General features: G+C 43.9%; 1 protein-coding gene and 1 long non-coding RNA gene across 2 annotated transcripts in view; one reads left to right on the top strand and one right to left on the bottom strand.

The window, feature by feature from the left end:
• The window catches only part of LOC142004990 (guanylate cyclase soluble subunit beta-2-like), a 32,510-nt gene that overhangs the window by 2,267 nt on the left and 10,695 nt on the right, over positions 1 to 19,548 (bottom strand). The window contains exons 6-14 of the mRNA XM_074982665.1: positions 14,397 to 14,593; positions 13,726 to 13,834; positions 10,690 to 10,793; positions 8,885 to 9,101; positions 7,429 to 7,749; positions 6,218 to 6,366; positions 5,645 to 5,791; positions 4,007 to 4,161; positions 2,256 to 2,419 (exon numbers count right to left, since the gene is read on the bottom strand). Coding sequence (XP_074838766.1) covers positions 2,256 to 2,419; positions 4,007 to 4,161; positions 5,645 to 5,791; positions 6,218 to 6,366; positions 7,429 to 7,749; positions 8,885 to 9,101; positions 10,690 to 10,793; positions 13,726 to 13,834; positions 14,397 to 14,593 — 1,563 coding nt within the window. The remainder of the gene's footprint in view (positions 1 to 2,255; positions 2,420 to 4,006; positions 4,162 to 5,644; positions 5,792 to 6,217; positions 6,367 to 7,428; positions 7,750 to 8,884; positions 9,102 to 10,689; positions 10,794 to 13,725; positions 13,835 to 14,396; positions 14,594 to 19,548) is intronic.
• Positions 29 to 14,324, top strand: LOC142004998 (uncharacterized). The gene is made up of 5 exons (XR_012643044.1): positions 29 to 142; positions 7,519 to 7,708; positions 12,600 to 12,700; positions 13,070 to 13,225; positions 14,148 to 14,324. It is a non-coding gene; the product is annotated as an uncharacterized LOC142004998 (long non-coding RNA).

The raw sequence follows: 19,548 nt of genomic DNA, 5'->3' as shown, positions 1-19,548 counted from the left end.
TGTGACAATGTGCACCGTCTGCATTAGACATTTATAGGACGAAGAGCTTTGGAACAAAAGCCTGGAAGTATGAAGAGAACTGTGAAGACTTTCTGGGCTATGTTTCTGAAAGCTAGAAACTCACCTGCACTCACTAAAAAAGGTATGTGCAACGGGCTGGCTGCCTGTGTCTCTGCAGTTACCACAGTGGCCTGTGCAAGACAGGCACTCAAGTGGGTGTGTTTCCTAACTGCCCTCCATTTTCTCTGCATTGACCCTAACTGTACCCACAATGTGTATAGCATGTGTAGTCTCTGTTATTTACCACGGGCTGACCGATGGTTGCACACAGCAAGAAAGAGGCCATAAGTCTGTGATTGTTTTCAAGTTCCTGCAGTTCAAAACAATTAGTTCTTGCCAGAATCTATTTTGTCATCTCCTTAGATGTGAAGTGGGACCAATTTATTTCCTTCTTTGTCACTAACTTTCCCATCAGTCCTTATTTCACAGCCTAAAGCTGTCTCGTAAGCATGTGAACAAATAAATATACAAAGAGTTTTCCAGTGGACCAAATTAGAGTGCCCACTTTCATAGTATCTTCATTGTGTTTTGGTTGTTGTGGTTTCAGCAGCACAGAAACAACTGTTCTGCTGACAGGCTTTGCAAAGACAAGCAGACAAGTGTATTTTGCAACTAACTCGACTCCTTTGGATGGTAGAACTGTTAGTCATGGATTCTCTGTGGCTGCCACATGCAGGAGCCAGGGCAAACTGGAAAAAATGCATGGCACATTGAGGGATGCCCTCTGCTCAAATAAAAACATCAGTGTGAGACAAGGGACTACTCTCATTCTGTGGCCCTGGTGGGGTGCTCAGCACAAGGGACTCTACCCAAGAAGGAGCGGTACCATGTTTGTGATAATGGGAGAGGAGACGGCAATTTAAACCCACTGCATAAGATGTGTTTCAGAACATGAATGGTCCTTTTTGATTGTCTGTTTGCTCCTTTTCTCCCACTCCCAATCTTCTGCTCTATAATAAACCCTGTTCCCCTTTGTCTTCTCTCCACACTCCCCATTTTCTGGCTTGGTCTACGCTAGACCTTATGATCAACTGCAGATACACTGTTCTACCTATGATAGTTACATAGCTATAATCGATGGCTCTGCAGTTGACTGTAGGGTATGCCCTCGCTGAGGGAGGTCGTCTCCAATCAACCTCCCTTATTGCTCATGAAAGCAAGAGTACAGGGAGGGGGTTGACTGCAGACTCCAGAGAGAATCGATTTCACACGTCTTTACCAGATGCATGAAATCAAACTCCAGGAGATCAATCCTTCAATTCAGTAAGTATAGAAAAACCCTTTCCTTCATTTTCTTATCCCTCTGCACCAAATAACTCTCCCCTCCATCCTCGGACCATGCCCTTCTAGATTCACTTAGGTTTTTTTAATCCTTCTATTTTATTTAACATTTGCCAGGCACCACCATAGTCATGCTGCTTATAGGGTACATCTTTGATCCCCAAATCCATTGTCTGTCTGGTCTATTTAGATTGCAGACTTTTCAGGGCAAGGACTGTGCTCCCATTTTTAATTTCTCACTCATCTGAAGCTAATACCATCCCTAACCTCCAGGTATTTTCCACCTGTAACTTCTATTTCCATTGTTTTTCTTTGTTGTGTGTTTCATGGTGAAATTAACTCATTTTTCTCATCACTATTATAGTATCTAAACAAAGTTGTTGTTTTTTTACATCACCCTATTATCTCATTTCCCAGTGACAAGAAACTTAAATCTGAAGTCCTTCTTAGCAGCCAAAAATCCTTATTTGGCTAAAATGAAGTAAATCATGGAATTTTTTGTCCGTTTTTTTTCTTTAGGCTTCTGATAAGGAAAGTGTGGATTATTTATGTCTTAACTAAATTGGATGGGTTATAATACAATTGTCAAGAATACAAAGAAAACATTCATTACGTTTCATTACAAATAACTGTATTTTAATCACATTTATATTGTCAATTTAAAGTTACTCCCTAAAAATGTTGCTTGCTCTGAGCAGGAGAGATACGAGGTACCAAAACTGTCTGAAATCAGTGAAAGTGCAAGTACCCAGCACTTCCATTTGAGATGATGTATTGTAAGATAGTTTGAGGGCTTAGATTTCAAACTATGCAGTGTCCATGTAATGTGTGAGGCAAACAGTGTCAATATTAAGTCAACAGAGTAGTATCTTTTTGCATCCTATGTATGGATTAGGAAGTATCTCTTAGCTCACCTGTCTCATCCACGTGACTGAAGTGCTGCTTTTCTGTTCTCCCCATGATTTCATTCTCAGTTGCATCGAGATTGTTCTCCAGAATATAAGTGGTCATTTTCCCTTTGCCTTTCACCTCAATTTCTCCCCTTTCAAGTATTTCAAAGCCTTGATTTTGTAGCGCTCTGCACAATTGAAGACATGGAACAGCCATTAGGACAAAAGACTAGGCTGGGATTTGGAGCACCCCAGGAAACCCCGCCTGACTTCCAGCTAGGGACACATTACACCTTCATTACACATCACATGATAGGGACCTAACCAGAGCCTCCAGCTGCTTCTTTGGCTATGGTGGGCAACATTCCTTGTAACATAATGTGCAAAGAAAAATGATGCTGTGAAAATAATGTGAAGTTCCATGCTTGTGGCTCGAAATCAACTGTGCTCACTTCACCGGTAAGTATTTTTCCTCAATGCAAATCTTGCAAACTCAGCTTCTGCTCTTCTGGCTCACGCATCATCACCAATAATAAAGATCCGGCAGCTGGAATGTAATAAATCTGTTGATGAGGCATGAGTCAGAAAGGAATCCAGTTCCCTCTACCCAAACTGTTCATCTGCAGTGCTAAGAGGAGTAGAATGTTCTTGGTCTGTAAAGTTAGCAAGTGAGTTCCTGAGGGCATACTTTATAGGGATCAGTTCTGTTTTAGTTAAGGCTCTCATTTGTATAAAGTTACATTTCTGATTATAACGGATCTTTACGGTAATTATTGGCAGGATGGACTGTTTTGAGCCTTTAAAATTCTGAAAGTTCATCATGAGAGTTTCCAAAGTTTTATATTCAGTTAGAAGTCATGCACAAACTCATATCAGTACTGCAGAGTTAAACATTCCCCTGTGGTGCTGACTCTCATAATTTGAATTATTTTTCCTACAAGTTTAGTTTATTTGATAGCATCTCTCCTGTGATATATAAAAATAAGCACAAGTCTTTGGCCCACAAATTGTTGTTGGTTTCTAGCAGGAAAATCTTGGATTGCATATGAAGTTGCACTATTGATGCATAAAAATTCTGATGGGGATTTGAGTAATGCAGAGTGGACTGGCACTTCAGATATGTATTTAATTGTAAACTTCTTTGGTTTTCATACCTAGGGAATTATCTGGGTTATTATGATAGTCTATAACATCATATTTGTGTGGCTGTCCATCCACTCCTGCAGCTGTCCCTCTGGCAGAGCTGCCATCAAATACAACAAATTTAGCTGGGGGAAGCAGTGCAAGGTAAGGTTATTATTTGGAGGCAAGGAGTGTTGCTGTGTTAAGAAACTATCTGTCTAAATTACTTACTGCTCTGAGAGGCAGTGTGGTTGAAAAGAAGCTCCTAGTTGGGAGCCACACCTTTTTGACTCTGTCATTGCAGACCTGTGCCTGTATACCACAAACCTTATGTGTGCAAAGTGCTTCAAAATAGGTACTTTGTGTGGGTGTTGCCTGAGCAAAGGAGCACAGTCGAGTCACAGCATAGGCACTCAAATTTAAAGTGTATCCCTTAGTGTATTGTTTTGAGATTATTAACAAGTGTGAAAATGAAACTTAACCTTGCGTGTTTCCAAATAGAAAAGGACTCAGCTAAGTGGAGTTGGTGCTCTGTGCCTACATTGGCTGTCATCCAAGAAGGAAACTGTGTTATTAATGCTGTAAGCAGAAGAGGATGAGGAAAATAACTGGGTTGTTTCAGGTCTCATTATTATTTAACCTTTTGACACTACCTGAATGCTGTTGGGCTCAGATGGATCTTGTTAGGAAGTCCATGACTTTCCATTCGAGAAGCTGTGTTGACAGTATCTCCAAACAAGCAATACCTGGGCATCTTCTCACCAACCACTCCAGCCAAAACTGGTCCAGTGTGGATCCCAACTCTGATCTGTCAGTATAAACCCAGCGTGGGATTTTAGAAATCATATTGTCTGTTTGTCGTAATCATCAGGAAGATGTCACAGCCCATCCATACTCATCACTCTGTGCGCTAAGACTCAGCAGTTTTCTCCCCCATTCTGGGAACCAAGTAGCAACTTGTGTGCTAGAATAACCAGCAAAGACAGCACACGTAGTGTATTTTGGCACCTCTACTTATAAGGTACAGCCAGTTTAAAAACTTGTTTCACAGGTTTCCAGAAAATTGAGCTGATGTTCCAATTCAGCAGACAACGAAACAGAAGGAGGACTGGATGCATCTTCAGGTCTTCTCTGTGTGTCACACTTCTATTTCTTGCCTGGAGTAGCAGGGGCAAGCTCCACCCAGGCATTAAGTGTGAACAACTGCCATTGATTTCAGTGGAAAATTAGCTCCTATTCACACTATATCTTTCATCTTACTAGCTAAAGTCTGAACCTGCCATGTGGCAAATGAACTGGTAAAACTCCCATCAGCATCAGCATCATTGTTAATATATGTGTATGGATATAACCAGAGAGCAAAGTAAAAGGTGTAGCCTCTTCCGAGCATTTGTGGTCTGTAAGACCAGAACAAGAAAGCAAACCAGAGCACTCTCTTGCATCAGTGAACATATGCACACAGCTCAAGCATAGATGACATTCATCCCATGCTGAATTTTGTCTATGGACAGTAGCCCATTGCCTTGTGGAGCTTGCATCAATGTCACAGAATAAACCTTACCTCTGTGTTTATGATGTGCATCATTCATCCTGTCCACACTTAGCTCTGTCCTCTGTAAGCTGTCCGTTATCTCACTGCATTATCTAAATTATTGTTGTAAAAATACTAATAAAAACAGGTTTATAGAAGATGTCCTGCGCTGCTGTTTCTACAACGCTATTCCCACCTCTGGAGTGTGCAATGGCCTTTTTGTCATGATTCACACTGCATTTTCACAGTTGTGCAAGAAAGATTTGTAAAATGTCTTATACTTTCTCAACTAATAGAGGAGAAAAGCCGCATCCCTGCTCTGTATGAAGGAGCTTAGACAAAGGAGAGGGAAGATTGGAATAAATCAGGGTCGACTACTTTTGTTCTTGTTTAGGAGCCATTAACTGACTAACTAATTATGTACAGATACAGATGCCAATAAAGATGCTGCGGATCCCAATGGGCTTGTTCCCGCAAGCTGATAAAAGTGTGTAAATTCTTTGCTAGATTCCAGTTTAGTGTTCAACATGGTGGAGCATTGAGGTCTACAGCCTAAATTCAGCAATGCACATAAATACACCACTATGACAATGTATTATTTGTATTACCATAGCACCTCAGAGCCCCAGTCACACATCAGGATCCCACTGGGCTAGACCCTGTGCAAACACAGCATAGGACTTAAGTTTTTCCTTAAAGCCACTGATTCAGCCAAGCACATAAGTGCAGGACTTCATGTCAAAGTTCATCTGTTTTGTACCTGAATAGGTTCTCCAGTGACTGGGTTCATCACCTCTCTGGCAGCAGTTCTCATACCCAGTGCAAAATTGGCCACTCTTTTGGCATGACTGTCAGTTGGCACTGGAACCCCTCCAACTACCATATATGCATCACCTATTGTTTCAACCTGAGAGACAAGGAAAATATGTAGTAGTCATAAAGGGCCTCGTTCAAAGCCACTGAAGACAATGGAAATATCTGTTAACCTCGCAGGGCTTTACAGCAAAAGGTCCTATGCTGTGCAGTGCTGAGTGCCGTGCCGTGCCTTGCCTTCCCATTGAAGCAACTGGAGGTTGAATTCATCCGTCATGCCACAGTTTTCTATATTTTTATAAATTCTCCAGAGACAAACTCAGTTCCTGAGTCTTTGTGGTAGGGAAGATAAGGATGATCCCCCCCCCACCCCAAATTTTCATCTCAGAAGTTTGAAAATAAGTCGAGTCGTGAGGTGTGGTGATAGCCATTCTTCTGCATGCTAGCCCTTCCTTGGCATTGCAAGTGTGAGACTCTGAAGTGCAACAGAGAAGAGTGCAGTTTAAAGAGAAGCACTTACTTTATAAACGTCATGGACGCTGGTTAATCGGTCAAATTTTGAATACATTGAATTCAACATGTTCACAATTTGGATAGGCTCACAGGCTGAACAGATATTTGTAAATGTCACGATATCACTGAAGAGGATCGTGCAGGAATTAAATTCCCCTGAGGGAGAAATCAGACATGAGATGCATATATTTTAAAAAAGGATCTACTGTTGTTTAGCTACATCAGTATTAAAAGTTGACAATGGATTTCTGTAATCTGCTAAATAAAATCCTTTTGAGTAGTTTGAGCAGAAGCATATGGAAGTCAATAGAAAGACTCCAATTGACTTCAATGGGCATCAGATTAGACTAAAACTAAGAATCTAAGATGCTCAAATTGCACTGAATGTCCATGGGATGGGGGCACCTGACTCTGGTAGGCTCCCCTAAAATCTCAGCCTGAATATTTTAATATTTAAAATATACTGTCATAGCTGGTCATATTTCAGTTGTATCTTCTATCTGTTTGCAACATTCTTCTAAGCTGTAAGATGGGATTTTAAAAATATGGTTCATATAATGTACTTGTATAAAGTAATGCAAATACCCCAGTGATTATGAACAAACCTCTCCTATTAAGACTGTAGGACTGGCCTCAGAATGACTTTTACACTTCCTTTTTATCCATTTTTCAGTGATGAGTTCGTTACGCTAAATTCAGGTTTACAGTTTTATGCAGTCAAGTTTTGAAGCTCAGCTTTAATGGCACAGACTGAATTTGTCAGTGTAAATTGGACAGTTGCCAGAAATAAAGGGCAGTGATAAATAGCCATTTGATATGCATGGGAAATGTGTTTTGCTCACACAATTGCAAGTATTCGACCACCTGCTTAAATTTAAGAACACTTGAGAAACCTTAAGTGTTTTTCTGGATGAGGCTTAAGAAGTAGTTATCAGATTCAAATCAGGAAAACACATACTCCACAAGTACACGTTGTACCCTGACATGAAGTCCGCCCTGCTCTTGACTGGTGACAGAGAATTTATCCTTTCAGAACTGCACATATTGACCTTTGTGGCTAGAGCATGAAAGTTGGGGCATCACCTGCATCATCTTACTCAGTGACTGGAGAAAGGGATGCCTGTGGAATGCTTAGTTACAAAAGGCAACTGAAAAGATTTTAAGGCCAGCCACACAAGTTGAACCTGGAGGGTGAGAGTGATAATGCAAATCCAGTACCTGCTTCCACCTTTTTGCCCTCCTTGAGCTGATTGGCCACATGTTTCGGCAGCATGGCATACAGCAAGGTTTCTGTCTTCTTCTTTTCAGCCTCCAAGTTTTTTGACAGGATCCTGAGCTCTTCCTTCTTCCGCTCCAGCTGGTTGGACAGCTCTATCTCTGCCAGACGCTGCTGGTTTAGGAGAATAAGGTCCCGTGTTGCGTCATGTTGTGCCATGTCGGAAATGTGCATCTTTCGTTCCTCCAGCTCCTCCAAACTGCGGAGCTTTGGTGAACACAGGTACATCATGCACTGCATAGACTCCATCCAGATCATTTGTCCTTTAAATATAAAGGCACACAGCACTACCAACACACCTGGATGTACTACCCTACACATTCCCTACCTGGAATCTTTCCCAACCTGTACATGAGCCTATGATAAAATTAACAAACAATTCAGCTATATTTAATAGCATTACTTTCCCCCAACACACTGAGGTGCCTTTGGGGAAATCCTGAAATACTTGGCATTTTCATAAACTAAAATAGAGTTTGTTTGCATGCACCAGGGTTAATATTCAGCTGTGGAATATACAATGATGATTGGGCAAGATAAAACAAAAGGCTATACCCCCCAAAATGCTCCCGGTCTGACCTCTAGCTGAGTGGCTTAGGAACTGTGGAGTATGGAACACAGGTGGCCTGCAGAGCACTGACTGGTGATCCAGCAAGACAAATTTGGTAAACCTGGAGAGCAGGCTTGTCAAATGATATGGGCTCTTCTTCCTTTTTTTTTTTTTTTTTGCTAAGGATTTTCATAAGCATCCAGGATCTTCATGGAAATATGAGCCTGGATGCCATTAGAAACTTCTAGAACCAAAAAGGAGCTACACTAGCTGGAAATAAGCATTAAAGGCAAGCTTTTCAAAAAGCACTCCATCTCTGGTAAAACTCTCATTGATTTCAATGGGAACCAATCAACAACATCACAAGGCAAGCCTTAAGTTGGAACCCACATGGAGAAAGAAAAAGAGGGCGCCCAAGAAACACCTGGTATAGCGAAGGCAGACACGAAAAAGATGGGATATCCCTGGGCAGAACTGGAAAAGATCACCTGGGACAGGGGACGCTGTCAAATGGTTGTCACTAGCCTATGCTCCAAGATCTAGGAGTGGAAGAGGCTTACTACTAGTTTGAAGCCAGTGCTCTTGAAAATCCCAGCCTTGCATATTGCCATAGAAATATCACACAGCTGTGACTGGGTAATTGATTGGGACAGGAGGTGGCCTAAAGTTGTTCCACACTATGACAAAGTTGGTAAACCATATCATTAGCTGAAGGCCACTTAGTCCAATTTTCCCAAAGCAAAATTCTAATTCAGAAAATTCAGCCTACAGGTTTTTCAGCTACTCTTCTCTGCCTGGGCACCACCCCACAAACAGGGCAGCAGTAAAAAGCAGATGTAAATTAGTACCTCGGAGCTTCAGCATGGGCTGGTTTCTCCATGAGTCAGGTAACGTTTCTCTGTGTGCTTTGAGGACAAATTGACTGTTGATAAACTTCCTTATGCTGAAAATGGTGAAGGTAACTTGTGGATGGACAATGCTAAAGTATTTATCAATTCGGCTCCCTGGTCGCCATAGTCCAGGTACGTACTTTTGAATGTTCACTCCTGCCTGCTTGATTCTTAGCTAAGGATGGAAAGGAAAATCATAAACTTGGATTAGAACTATAAACACTTCCAAAAAGAAAGGAAAGTCATGCTACAATTTCTCTCTTTGCAGACCTGGAGGGGAGAGGGAAATTTAAAACCTGTTTAATGTTGGATTGAGTAAATGTATGTACAGCCCCTTGCTAATTTGAGACCAAGGGCTACTGCTTTGATATATGCCAAGAGCAGCATCAGAGGTCATTAGGGGTCAGACATTCAGTGACCAAACTTCTAGCATGAGGCTGAGGATAAATGGAGAAAAGCCCCAGCCCCCTCACCGCCTCCAGCCCTGCCCAAAGGAGACTCACTTTGAGAGTTCGAGGTGGGGATAGAGACCTAGATCTGACAGGACTCAGGCTGAGGTGACAGGAGCTCAAGACATGCACAGGCCTAGCATTTCCACAGCTGGTGAGGGCAGGGCAAAGTTTATTGATCAGGGCATACAAATGAATTCAGTGCTGCTCCCAATGACACCTGAGAAACCCCTCTGATTTCAGGGGTGTACAATGATATAACTTAAGCAGCAGTTAGTAGAATTTAAGTAGTACTTCTTGCCTGGCTAAGTGGGAGGCAGGCAGACAGAGCCCAGCACAGAAATTCAGGATTAACAGTGGGTGCCTGCACTAGGGTACCAGACACACAGTTCTGGAGTGCCATCGCCCAGAGGGAATGTTGACCAAGATGGCAGGTATTTGCCAGTTGTAATTCAAGACAAAAAGTGACGTTCCTTCATTTCCAACATAAAGGCTACGTCTACACTAGCACACTAAGTCGAAATAGCCTGTTTCGAAGTAAGGACATTGAAATAGGCTACTTCGACGCGTATCGTCTACACGTCCTCCAGGGCTGGTGCTGTCAACGTTCCACGTTGAAGTAGCAACGGGGAACATCGAAAGGAACCGCCCCAGAAGGAAATGCGGGGTGTCCACACACACAAGTGCTCCCTGTCGAAATAAGGGGCCAGCAAAGCCCCAAGCTGCTCCCTTAAAGGGCCCCTCCCAGACACACTTGCCCTGCATAGCATGAGATCCACAGAGCCGATAACCAGTTGCAGACCCTGTGCACGCAGCATGGACCCCCAGCTGCAGCAGCAGCAGCCAGAAGCCCTGGGCTAAGGGCTGCTGCACGCGGTGACCATAGAGCCCCGCAGGGGCTGGAGAGAGTGTCTCTCAACCCCTCAGCTGATGGCCGCCATGGAGGACCCCGCTATTTTGAAGTAGCGGGACGCGGATCATCTACACGCGCCCTACTTCAACGTTGAACGTCGAAGTAGGGTGCTATTCCCATCTTCGGATGGGAATAGCGATTTCGACATCGAAATAGCACACGGCGCGTGTAGACGCGACACGTATTATTTCGACATTGTGCCGGCTACTTCAAAGTAGCTGGCTAGTGTAGATGCACCCAAAGTGAGAGACAGAACAATTAAAGTCAGCTCCTCTGCTGCTGTAAATCAGTCTAACTCCAGCCTCCATGAAATCCATGGCAGCTGAGGAGCCAGCCCTGAGATGGTTTTCTCCACCATAACATGTTTAGTTACAAGCTTCAGACCAGGGAGGCTGCCATACTTCTTCATCAAACACAATGTGGAAAGGAAAAGCATTGCAGAATGTTCTCTCTCCCACCCAAAGCCTCTCTGGATATGCTGGGACAAAAGCATGTGTCAGGTTCCCTGTAAAAAAGAAAAAAAAAATTAATAAAATAACAAACTTACCATGAGAAATAAGAGGGAGATTTTCAAAGGCACAGAATCTGGGCAAACTTCCATGAAATTTCAGCAGGATTTGGCCTTTGGAAATCTCTCCCTCAGAGTCAATGCTTAATTTGTAAGGAAGCATTCAGCCCCTCATTTATTGCTGTAGACTTGGTCAAAAAGTGCATCTTTATTTTCTGTGAAAGAAACCCTTGACGTTAAAAACACTGTGTTTAGTTTTCATCAAAGTTTACTGTGGGCTTTTTGTGACAAAAACCAAGAATATTTTCAACAACACTAGAAGGGGTTCAGCAAAAAAGAATGTGTTGTTCACAATCTCTTTTTAATCAAAAAGTCAATTTTCATCAAAAAAGGTCAAAGAGCTTTTGACCGTCTCTAATCAATTTTATGTGAAGAGAACTGCAGTCCCGTGATGTTTTTACTACCATTTGAAACAGGCTGATCTTCATTACTTGGTCCCTGTGACTACAAGCAAATACTTAACCTTGTCTCTTGCAACTGCAGGGACTCTTGCAACACTCTTATACAGGTGCTCCAGACAAAAAACTAAAAAAAACATCTGCACCATTATGAGGACGTCAGAGACCCTCTAAGTCCTGGTATAGATGCAGAAAGGCTCAGCTCTTGAAACATTTATACAGGTTGAGCCTCTCTAATCCAGCACCCTCGGGACCTGACTGGTGCTGGATGAGAGAATTTGCCTGATCACAGGAGATCAATATTGTCTAGCACAACATTTCCAACACTTCCACTGCTTACTGGGCTCTTAGAAGACTTTTAGGGGTAAATTACAGCCAACTGACAGCACAGAACGCCGAGAGCCAGGACGGGTGGCTGTAAACAACCTTTATGGGACCACAGAAAATTTGGCCACACCCGTTATAAGTGGTTGTCCAGCTAACTAAAATCATGCTGAATTATGGATGTTGCCGGAAGAGAGAGTTCTGGGTTAGAGAGGTTTAAACTGTACTCATAACACCCATTGATAACAGCAGAAATTAAGTACCTAAATATCTTGGAGAAAGTGGGCCAAACTGTCTGGTGTGCTCTGTTTCCCTTGACTAAAGCATAAGAACTCTTTCTGGAACAGAAGAGCTGAATGTCGAAGGCCAGGTCTACGCCAGATACTAAAGTCAATTATGGATATGCAGCTCTAGCTCTGGCAATTGCGTGGCTAGAAATGACTTATCTACAATCAACTTACCTGGCCATCCTCACTGAGGGAGGTCAACAGGAGAAACCGTCCCACTGACCTCCTTTACTCCTCACGAAATTGAGAAGTACAGGGGTCAACTGTTGACCCCAGATAGTTTGATTTCGTGCATCCTTACTAGGCGCACAAAACTGAACCCTGGAAGATCAACCCTGACAAGGTCAGTCTTCCATGTAGTGATGACAGAGCCTAAGCATGTTGCTTAAGCTTCTTAGCTGCCTTACTGTCACTTATACATGAACAATGGCCAAGGGGATTTTCATTTCCGAACTATCTCCTTTTTTATCAAACTGAAGATGGGCCTCACACCCAATTTCTGCCCACAGCAGTGTTTTATGAGCAATGTATAAAACTCATGAAATGTAAAGAAAATGCTGACAGAACAAGCCTGTGCCCACAGTTAGAGAAATAGTCCTACGTTTGCTGTACAAATCTGCACTGTGTAATGCTGAAAGCTACTTCAGTCATTTTCATACAACATTTCCATACCAAATCTTTTGTGCTCAGAATCCTACAGGTGACATAGTGTGAATAACTGGCTGTTTTTCTAGTTGTCGGTAGAAGGGTTCAAAGTGTAACCACACAGCTTCTCCCGAACAAATATAACTGCAATACCACAGATGGGCATGGAACAGGAGGAAGCGGGAAGCAGGTTAGTGCATTAGCCCTTCACCTCTTTGAATCCTGACTTAATTTATAAAGAAGAACAAGATGGGCAGCTTCATCCTAGTTCCCAACTGTGCCCATTTTAACAACTGCTGCACCGTGAACTGGCTTGACTTATGACAGTGGCTAGACTAGCCTACCAGTGTCTCACAGGCCAGAAGACAGGTGCACTAGCAGAGTGATCTATGGAGAGCAGGCACAGCCTGGCAAAAGTGGTATTACTGCCTCGCTGCCCTGTTTAGCCACAGAATGGACACAACATGGGCAGCAGTAAAATAACCTACCCAGCAATATCTTAGAGCTGAGCTAGCAGCTAAACTAGAAAGCCAATTAATTTTTCCTCTTCTTTTTCCAGTCCTTGGCTTCTGGTCCAAGCCTGCCTGCAAGGTTGTCCTGGAAGTGGTTGTCATGTGGCTATTTCAAACAGGGAAGGTGGACGGCAATCAAGTCTCTTCACATGGGCCACAAAAACACCTGGAAGTAGAAGTCTTTGCTTGCTTCTATCAGTCTCGTGAGTTCAGGGGCGCTGGAACAATTTGTGTACTGGGGTTACTGAGAGCCATTGATCCAAACCCTGTATATAGTGAAAACCACTTCAAGCAAGGGGCTGTGGTAGCCTAGTTCCAATTGCTGCGACTGAGTGGCCAGTCTTACTGCACAGTAATACTTTTTCAAATAATCTAAATGGGATAAAAAAAATATAAACTCCTCACAATGAGTATAGAGAGAGACCCAGGTTTCAAGCTACATCAACGAAAATGGGGAAAAAAAGGGTCTGGGACAAACAAAGTAATCACAAATTATGGCCTGATCATATTTAAACAAGGAAACCTCTCACCAAGTCCAAACTCTGCTTTCCCTACATAAATCAATGATATCATCTAGACTGTTTTACTGCCTACAGTACTTACATCCAACAGGCTGCCATCCTCCAGGGAATGCGTCCATTTGTCTGCACAGCTGAGCCCCATATCTCATTATGATCACTGCAACGGAGGTTACCGTACTCACCTTTCCCAAATTTCACAACACTTCTCACAATATCCCAGTGGGATTTCTTTTCTGGGCAGCACAGTAGAGCAGAATAGTTCTTCTTTTTCTGAAAAGCTGCGTCTAGTGCCTTATGGAGATCAGCAGTCAGAGAGAGGAGAATGTTTGTGTGTGAACGATTCATACAGATGGTCCATTTTAACACACTACATTAAGACAGCCTTAAGGCTGAGTTGTTAAGCACTAAACAGACAGGAAATGCTAAAGCTAAGCTTACATATATAACCTGCACTTTGCTTCATTGTACAGAGGCATGATAATGCAGTTTTTAGTTACAGGATCATGGGCATTTTCTCAGTGTACATCATATTTTTAATTACTATGATTTCTTTAATTAATCATTCAGTCTCAGATGCAAACTCTAATCTATGATTTATCCACAGCTTTACAGGAGCGATGTCCTATTGTCTTGCCCCAGCTGTGCAGTGCACCCACTTTGTCCTCATTTTTCATAAGAGCAAGATGCAGGGCAGAATCAGACTCACCATCCTCAGTCCAGTTGTAAACATAAAGGGAGATGGTCTAGATTGTTTCCCTTAAAATATCTCTTGTAAACAGCAAAGCCAGAAAAGCACAAAAATAAATAAATAAATAAATAAATCTCATTCATTTCTATAAATGATTTAACGTACCTCGTTATCTTTGTGGGAGTCTTCACTTTCCAGATTTGTTGTCTTTCGTGTTTTTCTCTTTGGCCTTTTAGCCTTCTGCAGAACAAGAAATATCACATGCTCCGTTTTCCCAGTGCGCTCCTTTTCTTCACTCTGAGAGAGAATTTCCATTGTCACTTCATTGTTGAAGAAGTCTCTGGCAACAGACTCTATGATACCTGAATCAGAAGAGGTAACAGATTTGTATGGTGACCTCTTGGTATTAGCAAAACTTCTTAGACTTGACAGCTCTTTTCTTACTTACCCAAGCTGTGTCCCTCAGCAATAGCCACAAATGTATTATTTATACTCTATTGTAGTGGTATAGAAGATGCCATATGAAATAACATTATAATCTCATTCTATACTGACTTCACTGCTGCAAATGCATTGAAATCAGAGGTTCCGAAAATCATATTCTTAATTCTATTATATCAGCATAAAGCCTGAGGAATTTCGGTAAGGGCAGAATTCCTCCAAAATTACACCAGTCTCTGATTTAGAATTTGTCTTAGAAAAATGTTCAAAATGTGCACATTGCAGAGGCAGTTATTCTTTTTTGTAACTTTGAGCATCTATTTGTAGAGGGGGGAAAAAAGCAAAATCAGGTATCCTGCCCCAGTGTAAACCAAATAAGAACGTTCAGCTGACGTGTTAGATGCTATTGGGAGTCCTCTGTCTAGCTGTAGTATTTACAGAGTACCCATCCTGGTAGTAGCTGGGCACCAGATGTGTGACCCCAGTTTGGAGTTTATCAAGTTAACAAAGCCACACCCACAGACTAGTAAACGTGCCCATTTTAATTCCCAGACGTGGAAACAATACTACGCATTAAAACCAATAGCTCATTACTACTGTCTCTTTAAAAGTGGGTGTGCCATGGGACTTACACACTTCACAAGCTCCTGTACCACAGGTCTTCCCTACACACAGAAGTTGCAATGGTTTAACTAAAGAGGTGGTTCTAAATTGACCAATGCACATTAAACTAGCAATCGAGTGTGTTCATGCAGGGAGTTGCACTGGCTTGACAACGCCAGTTTTAAAAACATGCCCTCAGTTAAACCAGCACAACTTTGCACAAAGTTCAAGCCTAACATCCTGCACTCTACCTGCCTGGCCCCCATCAGTTTCCTTCCACGAGTGGAAGGGAGCCCTGCAGCTGCTCTGAAAGGGTCCCTTAACAGCAATCTCTCAGGGAATGCGTCAACTCATTGTCATCCCCCATGCATTTTCACCCTTCCGTGTGGAGAAACAGCACAAGGCTCTGATGTCCCTTCTCTACCCACGTACCTGCTCAAAGTGTAGAGACTGACGATAAAGTCTGGTATTTTCACTGATGCAAACTTGTTTGTTTATGAGCAACGAGCAAGGTCCTGCTCTTCCAAATGCAGGATGAACCAGAAACAAACAACAAAAAAACAAGTTTCTTAGCATACAGCCTCAAGCCTCTCTCTCTAACACCAGATATCAAAAATGTATCTCTGGCTTTTTCCAGGGCCGGACGCCGTGCTTACAGGCTGTTGCTTGGCTTTCTTGCTTCTTGCCTCATAGCGTGTCTCTGTTCTGCAACTGTACCCCAGCTTGTCTTTCTCACATAGTGATCTGATCTAAACGATTATCCAGTGGAACCTTCCATTCAGTGCTTAATTTTTGCCAGGGCCTCTAGGCTTGGCTGTTCATAGACTTGGCCCCTTTGCTTGGCAGTTCAAGGCCCCAGCACCTCTGGGATTGCTGCCTCAGTTTTGAATGTGAACAAATTGCATGAAGCCCCAGCACCTAGTTGTTTGCACCCCAGCACCGCTTTCATTACAAAGTAAGCACTGCTCCCGTGCAGCTGGGACTAGTTTTTGGGCAGACTCTAACTGGACTTATTTTAAATGCCCCCTGGCCCCTAATTGTCTCCTACCACTGTCTCAAGTAAAGGTTGCAGCTACACATCAGTTTTAACTCAACCTAGCACAAGATTTAACTCAATTCATAACAGTACACAAAATCTTAGATGGTCCAAATAGTATCTTTGAAGGGTACCAAATAAACCAAGAAGGGTGGTCTCAGGGGTAAAACATTGGACTGCAGTCAGGCAGATTGAGTGGGGTTCTCTGCCACCTCAGTGCCTCATGGGAGGAGTTGTTTGGATGCTTTGTGGTCCTGTTCTTCACTGTGAGATGGACCTCTCCCATAAGGCTCTGAGGTGACAGCAAGAGGAGAGATCATGGTGTATCATGGGAGATGTCCATCCCACGGAGGAGAATAGGCCCATGAGGCATCCAAATTTCCAAATACAGTAGAAGCAAGAAGACGACCATGGACAGGAAAGAACCATTACTTAAGAGGGAAAACATTTGCAGAACATGTGGAAATGGCAGAAGTGCTTAATGACTTCCTTGTTTTTGTTTTCACCAAGAAGGTTAGTGGCAATTGAACGCATAACATAGTGAAAGCTAGTGAAAAGTTCATAAGTCGGATAGGAAAAGAAAATGTTAAAGATGACTTAGCCAACAGGACCTGATTAAATGCATCCTAGACTACTCAAGGTGCCGATTGAGGAGATATGAGCCATGAGCTATTATCTTGGAAAAGCCCTGGAAGAGGGGGATATTCAAGAAGACTGAAAGACAGCAAATGTAGCATCCATCTATAAAAAGCGAAATAAAGACAACCCTGCAAACCACAAGCCAGCCAGCTTAACTTCTGTACCAGGAAAGATAATGGAGGAAATAATTAAGGAATCCGTTTGCAAACATCTAGAAGATAATAAGGTGATACGTAACAGTAAGCATGGATTTGTAAAGAACAAATCATGTCAAACCAACCCGATAACTTTCTTTGACAGGATAACTAGCCTTGTAGGTAAGGGGAAAGTGGTACATGTGGTATACTTAGAGTTTAGCAAAGCATTTGTTACCGTCTCATGTGACCTTCTCCTTTGTAAACCGGGGAAATACAACCTTGATGGGGCTACTGTAAGGTGGGTGCATAACTGGTTGCACAACGGTTCTCAGAGAGTAGATATCAGTGATTAACAGTCATGTTGGAAGGGCATAACAAGTGGGGTTCGACAGGGATCAGTTCTGTTAAATATCTTCAACAATGAGTTAGATACTGACACAGAGAGTACACATAAATTTTGTAAATGATACCAAGCTAGGAGGAGGTGCAAGTGCTTTGGAGGATAGGTTTATAATTCACCATAATCTGGACAAACTGGGGAAACAGTCTGAGATAAATAGGATAAAATTCAACAAGACAAATGCAAAGTACTCGGTTCAGGAAGGAAAAATCAGTTTTACACATACAAATATAGGAAATGACTGTCCAGGAAGGAGTACTGCAGAAGAGGATTTAGGGATGGTGGATCGCCAGCTAAATGTGAGTCAATGTGACACAACTGCAAAAAAAAGCAGATATCATTCTGGGATGTATTAACGGGTGTTGTAAGCAAGACACAAGAAACTGTGATTATGTCCTCTTTCAACCTATGTCTACTTTACAGCAGTCTTCCAAAAGAAGATCCTCTGGAAGGTATCCTCTGGAAGATCTTCTTTCCGAAGATCACATCTACACACAAAAAGCAGATCAAAAGATCAATCCACTCTTTTGAAAGACAGTGGCCACACAGTCCCTGCTGCTCTTTTGGAAGAACGGAGCAGGTAATCCGATGGATGGGGTCACATGGGTGGCAAGCCCTTCTGGGGGCCTCAACCAGCTGCTCCCTTAAAGGGCCCCTCTCAAACATCCCCGTGCTGCACATGCTGCTGAGGCCTGATGAGCCGTTCACAGTAGAGCTGAGCCTGTGCTGGGACCAGATGACCATCTCTCAGGCACATGAATCCCCAGCAGATCCCAGACCTGGACGTCGTCAATGCCATGGTCAGCCTGCTGGCCATGGTAGTCATGGCTGCCCTGCACCTCCTCCAGTTGTTGAGCCCCCACCCCGCCGGGGATGTAGAGCTCTCCTGCTTGTTACCCCACCTGTGCACCCCCACCCTGGTGCTTTGGCGCCTCCTGGTGCCAACCCAGCAGCTCATACTGATGAGACCGGCTCATGATGGGCGATTGGGATGATGACCAATGTCTCCAGAACTTTAGAATGAGCAAGACCTTCCTGGAGCTCTGCAACTGGCTCTCCCCACCCTGCAACATTATGACGTCTGAACGTGGCCTGCTCTCCCCCTGGAGAAGCGGGTCACCGTCGCACTGTGGAAGCTGCCTGACATAGACTGCTACCAGTCCATGGGACACCAGTTCAGTGTGGGCAAGGTGACCATCAGGGCCATCCTCGTGGAGGTAAGCCACGTTCAGGTCAGACACCCACCAGGGGGACAGAGGAGGAGGCTCCTGGGCAAGAAGGAACCACAGCAGCTGGGGGTGGGTGTGCAAGAGGGTGGGGCAGGGAGGAAGGGGGGTGCTGAGAGGGGGCATCTAGTCCACGTGCTCCTCCAGGAAGGCGATGATGTTCCAGAGGTTGCCAATCAGTTCAGCCCAGGCCTCCTGCCGCCGAGCCGGGTCTGCCTCTTGCACCCTGAGCCTCTGTTCTGCCACCTTTGTCCAGTGACGGATGGTGGTGGTGTAGGTGGCATTGTCCGCTATGCACTTCTGGGTCCTCCAGATGCAGGCCGACTGTGGCACCAGTGGGGGGTGCCCCGGCCTTTTCCACCACTTCTGGTGGGGGGGTCTAGCCCCAGGGATGGGACGATACTTGCCCAGCTCTTGGACAGCGCAGCTGTATGCATGGAAGGGAAGAGACAGTCAGTCACACAGTCTGTGCCCCCCGACACTTCCCCATGGGCAGTAGCCTTCCCAGCCCCGTGTCCAACAGCACAATGGCCATGGGGGGGATCCCAGGCACTGGGAGGGTCTCCACATGGGTGGGGCCTGCTCTGGGCATATTCCAGCATTGCCCACCCACTCCCTGTGCATGCAGCTCACCGTGCTGTCTGCAGGAGTGGGTGCTGGGTGTAGCTAGAGGCTGTTACAATGTGCCAGGAGGTTCAGCTCTCTGGGGTTTGTCAGGACTAGGGCTGACTGCCATAGGGCCAGTCTGCTGCCAGCTGTGGCAGAAGCAGGCTCCACCTCCTCCTGCCCCGGGGTTTGTGCCCCGCTGGTTACTTACTGGAGTGTCCCTCATGGA

This window comes from Carettochelys insculpta, chromosome 1, assembly GCF_033958435.1.
Source record: "Carettochelys insculpta isolate YL-2023 chromosome 1, ASM3395843v1, whole genome shotgun sequence".
Classification (NCBI taxonomy): domain Eukaryota; kingdom Metazoa; phylum Chordata; order Testudines; family Carettochelyidae; genus Carettochelys; species Carettochelys insculpta.
Note: the sequence above shows the minus strand (reverse complement) of the source record. Positions and strands in the feature narration are given on the sequence as shown.